General features: G+C 46.6%; 1 protein-coding gene across 1 annotated transcript in view; it reads right to left on the reverse strand.

Annotated features, from left to right (window-relative positions):
* ESYT3 (extended synaptotagmin 3) overlaps nucleotides 1-4,168 on the reverse strand; it is a 28,611-nt gene extending 24,443 nt beyond the window's left edge. The window contains exons 1-3 of the mRNA XM_026076460.1: nucleotides 4,133-4,168; nucleotides 2,980-3,114; nucleotides 2,339-2,415 (exon numbers count right to left, since the gene is read on the reverse strand). Of these exons, the coding sequence (XP_025932245.1) occupies nucleotides 2,339-2,415; nucleotides 2,980-3,078 (176 nt within the window). The 5' untranslated portion in view covers nucleotides 3,079-3,114; nucleotides 4,133-4,168. The remainder of the gene's footprint in view (nucleotides 1-2,338; nucleotides 2,416-2,979; nucleotides 3,115-4,132) is intronic.
* Between the last annotated feature and the right edge of the window lie 2,086 nt (nucleotides 4,169-6,254).

Genomic DNA, 6,254 nt, shown 5'->3' on the forward strand with positions numbered 1-6,254 from the left:
CCTCTCACTTCCTCATGATATCAGATATCTTGAGAAATATTTGGGGTTGGGGGGGAGACTTCCTCTTCCCACCACATGATCCTTGCAGTGAAATTTGAGGGATATTATTTCAGCTGCAGCACCTCACTACTACACCTTCACCTCCAGCACCCACTCTCAATTTCCATGCAAGGACAGATGATGTTTGTCTGCATTGACTGTGAACGTCTGCACTACTCCTGCTTTTGTTAGGACCCATTCCCAAAAGCAGGAGCCATGGGAAGGTCTTTAACTGACCTGCAGCAGCTCTGGCTGGATGCTCTTACTCAGGCATGTCCGCTCACTGACACCACACGCAGAGTCGCGGAGGCAAGTCTCCAGGCAGAGACGCGCTCTGCACACACACACCAGCCCGTCACGGGTTACGTAAGTGTAACCAGCGACCCAGACCTGACTCATCGACACGCAGCGACTGAGATGCAGTGCAAACGGCTGTATCCTCACAGCTGGGGCAGCTCACATCCACCTCCTCCAACCGGTTCTTCTCCTTAGCACCAGCTCCAACAGCACAAAGTCTACTGCAACAGAAATGTTTCCACTGACACCCCCACAGTGCACAAATGGAGACACTGGCTTTCCCAGCTACATGAAAACATCCATCATCCAGCTGGGTTATTTTGAATTTAACAGAGGTAGCCATAAATAACCATAGGAAGCAGATGCACGCTTCATGTAGCAGGGAGACTGTATTCATAATGGGACTTTGTCTCACTCCACAAAAGTGGGAATTGCCATCATCTTTGATTAAAGGAAGGAAAAAGAATGTTCCTTTGGCAATCTGGAAAAAGGCAGGTAAATAACCAGCACTGGTCACTGATCTGCTTCTCCCCACTCCTGGAAGTAATACACTGCTTCCTGCAGCAGTGGTACAACTCACAGCTCGCCTGCCAAAACTGATGCTAACATACTAACGTGAGAGGAGCTGGGCCCTAAATACAGCCCAGGAGAGGAGGGAGGAGAAGGTAGGCTGAACACGCCTGTCTCAGTACACAAAATACTTGGGTTATCAGATGCCAGTTCAGGCAAGTTATTGCCAGACGGAGGAACAGAAAAAAATGGCCAGTTTGGAGATGCTGAAGGGTCTGCCAGCGGGATGGGAACAAGGAGGTGGGGGAATCCCTCTGCAGCTGACTATTAAAAGACAGTAGAAATAAGTGCTTGGGAGAAGCAGCCGGGAGCAGCAATTTAACAGAGAGCAGCAGCAATCTCCTGCAGAGCCTGCAGGCAGAGAACCTCTCCATCTCAATGTGGAAAGCACGAATGATTTGCCAAAGGCCCTAAAACCAGCCCTGCTATTACAAAGGGCGCTTCACTGATTGCGCTGGAGCACAGCATGTTCTGGCTTCAAATGAAACACAAGTCGTTCTGCAGGGAGCGCCGGTACCCTGTCAGGGCCTGGGGGAGCTGCCATGCCATTGCCACACGAAGCAGCAGGCACAGCTCTGAGCAGCTCCGTGTTGTTGCCAAGTCACTCCATAGTTTCACACTACTTTTTTCCTGGCACTAACATGAAAAAAATTCATTTCAGTCAGGCAGCTCAGTCATCCACCACACTTACAGTGCTACAAGAGCATGCAGATGGTAATTTCCCAGTAATTCCATTCCCTGGGCTAAACCAGGAGAGAGTTTAGCTCTGCAGTGACTCTGATGTTGACAAAACACACAACAAGCTCATTCAAAACAGCCTGGAAGGTATCAAATGTTTTATCTAATTTTCTTGTTGTTGTTAATAGAGCTCAAGGCAGTTTTCTGCTGAAAGAGCAGCTGCAATCAAAAAAAGCAAATAAGCTGGGTGACACATGGAACAAGTGGTGAATAAAATACGATCAGTCTAGGGGAAGGAATTATATAAATAAATAGTGCAAGTAGTCCTGGAAGAACTGGAGTGGTTGGACTGAAGAGGAACCATAGAAGGGCAACACACAGACCAAGGGTCTCCACGCCAGAGAGCTGTCAGAGCAGGAAATATGGTTCCTACTGCCATGGAACAGCAAAGCCAAGGGAACATACTTTTATATCCACAGCAGCAGCAGCAGTCCAGAAGGGGTAACACCCAGAACTGTGCAGGTGACACTACTTTTTGACTTAAAGCCTGATGCACAACATCTCACCTCTGCAAGTAAGAAGGAAATCCAGCTGGGGGACAGATTATGTCTTATCACTGCAGGCTGATATAAGATAAACACCTCTCCACTTCATGCTGGACTTAACAAACCACATGTCCAGCCCAGCATGACAACTTACACGCAGATGGGCAATGAGTTAAGAAACACCCACACAATCAACAATGCAATGTTACCATATCTGCAGGTCCAGGGTAATTTGTCTTCTATCAATTTCTTTGGTGTAGGCTTTTATTCCATTGATTCTAGGGCACTGAAATAAAGGTAGACAAGATACAACATAGTTAATATCTTCTAAGTTATGGCCAACTGAAGAGTCTTACTCTCTTCATGCAATCCAAGTACAGAAACTTTCATTAAAGACTTTGCACAATTGCATGTAAATTATGAGCAAACTGCACAAGTTTGTCGCTTAAAGATGTAGCGTGAACAGCCTTGGCAGTCCAGAAATATGGGGTTGGTTGCAAAGAGCTCATGCTGCAAACAAGCCTCAGGAAGCACCAAAAACTCCTGCCACAAGGATATAACAGAAAGAAATGCTGATATGTGCCTCATTTTCTACCCCCATCCCTTGATACTGGTTGTCATTGGGAAAGGATCTCCATGCCTCCTACATCATCTTTCTTTCATGGTGAAGGTGCTCAGGTCAGCAGGAGGAGGAACAACGGAGGCAGCAGTGCTGTACCAATACGATTCTGTTAAATACTCAGTGCTCTTAAAGAGCTGAATGCCAGAATCCCCAAGAAACGCTCTCCCCTTTGCATTTCAACTTTTCAGAGAAGTCTGCGTCGTAAGCGTTGCAAAGGATTCACACTACCTTCTCGCCAAAGTGGATCTTGGTAAAGGTGCACGTTTTCAGATGAACGTTCTTTGCTCTGATTTTTGGTTCAAGAACTTCTTTAAATGTTTTTTCCATAATTGTCCCAAAGTATGGCCAAGCCTGCACAAGGACCTACAGAATAGCAAAAGCAAAATTACACTGAAGATTCTTTGCATAAGATACCTTTAACTGAAAAACAGACGCATCACAGAACACCTGGCTATTACTGTCTGTCCTTTTAAAATACCAAGTCACGTTTCAGATCTGAAGTCACCCCTCTGGAAGGATCCATTCCTGTTCCTCAGGAGAGGAATCTGTTTTAGGAACCAAGGAGAAAGCTTTAACACCATGGAGTTTGCTGACTGCTTCTAACCACAGTGGCTGAACTGGCAAAGCCCAGGGTTAAAGTTTCTAAAGCGTAGTAGTCTCTAATTACTCAGAAGTGTCAGAAAGCTCCCTGGAGTTAGATTTATTTAGAGAAGAGTGAGGTAAACTTTTACATCAAAAAGAAAGTTTGCTAAAAAAACCAAACATAATGGTTGCTGGATGCTAGTTTGCCAGATCAGCTGTTTTGCTTTGAATTCTCACAGTTCCAGTGGGAGCTCAGTTAAACCTGCCGATGGGAGCACTGACCCAAGAGCTTTCTGCTAACCTCTTTGGTAAGAGGAGATGCCACCACTCTTGCTTAAAAAAAATACATACACACACACACATATATAAATTTATATATATTATATTTATATATATACACACACACACACACACTCACAAGTATCTCAGAACGAAGTGTCAAATGCATCAAATCATTCTACAACAGATCTTTGGTTGGTTGGTTGGGGTTTTTTTTTGCTTTTCAGTAAGAACGAACAAGCTGGTGATTTCAGTTCTGTCTGAACTGAGTCTGATTTATTGATTCAACTTCAAATGCCAAACCAATGAGGGAATGAATAACCTGTACCAACCAGGTAAAAACACTTGGCTCTCATTAAAATCTGTGGCAACTCTGCACGCTCCAAAACATAATTATAGGCACCGATATGACCGAGCCTTATTGTAGCAACTTGGAAACTTTCTCAGACTTGGCCCGTGGAGCTTGTGCTGGGGGGCAGCTCGCAGCAGACGGCCTGAGCTGGAGTTCAGAGCGCCTCACCTTGTTCAGCCATTCCACTCGTTCAACATCAGGGAAATGAACCTGGATGAAGAGGAAAATAAAGTGAGCGCCACGTGCAATCCACTTCGTCATGCTGCAACGTATGTAAAAAGATACCGGGGACTGTGGAACAGGTTTTAGAGTAAGCTGAGATCCTGTTCCTCATACACACACCCTTTATAATTTATTGCCTCATCTGAAAACTGCACTAAAACAGTAAAAGGTGAAAGACGACACGTGCAGTGATGTACCAGTACGCCTCTGGGCACACTCATGTTATTAAAGCAAGTGTCATATCCTGTTAGCGAAGCAAAGCAGCATTAGATTTCTCATTCCTCTCTTGGTCATGCAGTGGCAAGCGCGGGAACCTACTTCTCTTCACGACCACAAGCAGCACAGAACCTGTTTCAGGCACGGGCTCCCCCAAAACAGGACACGGCGCAGTGGAAAACGAGACCCTGCTTGGGAAATTCAATTTATTGTTTGTGACAGGATTTCTGCACTAACACTAACATAGCGCCAATGGCTTTAGGGAACAGAAGTGCTGTAAGAGATTAAGTCTATTAGCACACACTGTCATTTTAAAAGTCCAGCATTTTCATCCCTCAGAGCTTTTTAAGAAGCTAAGGCATAAATTAAACAAAAGGATCATCAAAAGGGGCAAATCCATACTATGGATTTGGATGGATCATATGGAAATACGTCCGAATTCAGCCTTTTTCTTCTGCCTTATTCATAATTATTCACATTCATGACAGACAAGTGTAAGCTTTGCAGAGAAAGGCTAACTCTATCATTTGTGAAATGCAGCTTTTTGACAACCTTTTTTTAAAAATAAACAAGTAAACAGGAACGTTCACCCCAAAGCGATGCACCCTGTGGGGGCGGTTGATTTATTTCGCACCCAGGCGACGCGCCGTAGCCCTGCCGCCGCCTGCCCCAGCCTCGCCGGCCCCCCACCGACGGCACTTCCCGCGAGGGCAACCGACTGGCAGCTCTCTACTGCAGGACTGTGGCAGCTCCTCGGACCGGGCATTCAGGCCCCGTTCAGCCCTGCAAGAGCACTCAAATATACAGGGACTCCTTAGACTATCATTAGCCTGACAGAGAAACCGGGTAGGACGATCCTTCACCTCCTTGTCCAAGCGCTGTGAACTACACTCTTCAGTCAAAGGTTTGCTGTTTAATGTGGCAGCGTTCAGAGAGGTGCTCAGAGCTCTCCGGATACAACCGACAGTCGCTTGCCTTTTATTCCTGCCTGCTGTATGATTGCAGAGCCCATTTCCCTTGCTCAAACAACGCTTCAAATTATCTCCAGTTATTACATTAAAAAACAAAGTGATATTACCATATTCTTTATAAGCAATTTCTTTTGATGCTCTAAATACCAACTTTTCCATTAAACAAGAAAACACAAGTTCACTGAAACGCCAGCCTAGCCGGCTCTATTTGCATGATAGAGCAAGAAGCCCACATGGGAAGGGACGATCAACGCAGATAAAAGGCTGCTGACATTTCACGTGAAGGAGGATCAAGGGAAGCAGGGGACCTCCACTTCACCTGCCTTTCATCTCGCAGGGAAAGGTCCTCTGCCTGGGCACGCAAATCCTGGACGCCTGGAAAGCGGCTGGTCCCCAGCTCCAAGAGAACTGTCAAGCCCCGCAGCGCCCTGCAGCCAGGCCCCGGATCAGCCTCGGGCAGGGCAGAGCAGAGGTGGAAGCAGCGTGGCCGGCAGTCCTTCAAAGGACCTCACCATGAGGAGAGGGGACGCGATCAAAAAGGAAGGACAGACCATGATTCCAGGCATCAGCTGGGCCACCAGGTCCCAGCAGCAGAGTCACAGCCCACTTGTGAGACCCACCAGCGTGAGGGAAGAAATGTAGCAGAATATAAACCACTAGAGATCTCCGGGTTTATTCAAAGCTGCTAGAGAGGCAACTGCAAGAGGCATCCAAGAAGCAAAGCCGGTGGCCAAGGAGAGCAGGAACAGCACCCAGGACCATCAGGCAACAGGCACGAGAAGGCGGTGGCAACTAGGCCCACCTTAAGAAAAAGCAAATTAAAAGTCACTTCTTTGAGCCACGGACACACGAACAGGACAGACTGCAGACTAGACTGCAAC

Source organism: Apteryx rowi, unplaced genomic scaffold (genome assembly GCF_003343035.1).
Source record: "Apteryx rowi isolate R43461 unplaced genomic scaffold, aptRow1 scaffold_431, whole genome shotgun sequence".
Classification (NCBI taxonomy): domain Eukaryota; kingdom Metazoa; phylum Chordata; class Aves; order Apterygiformes; family Apterygidae; genus Apteryx; species Apteryx rowi.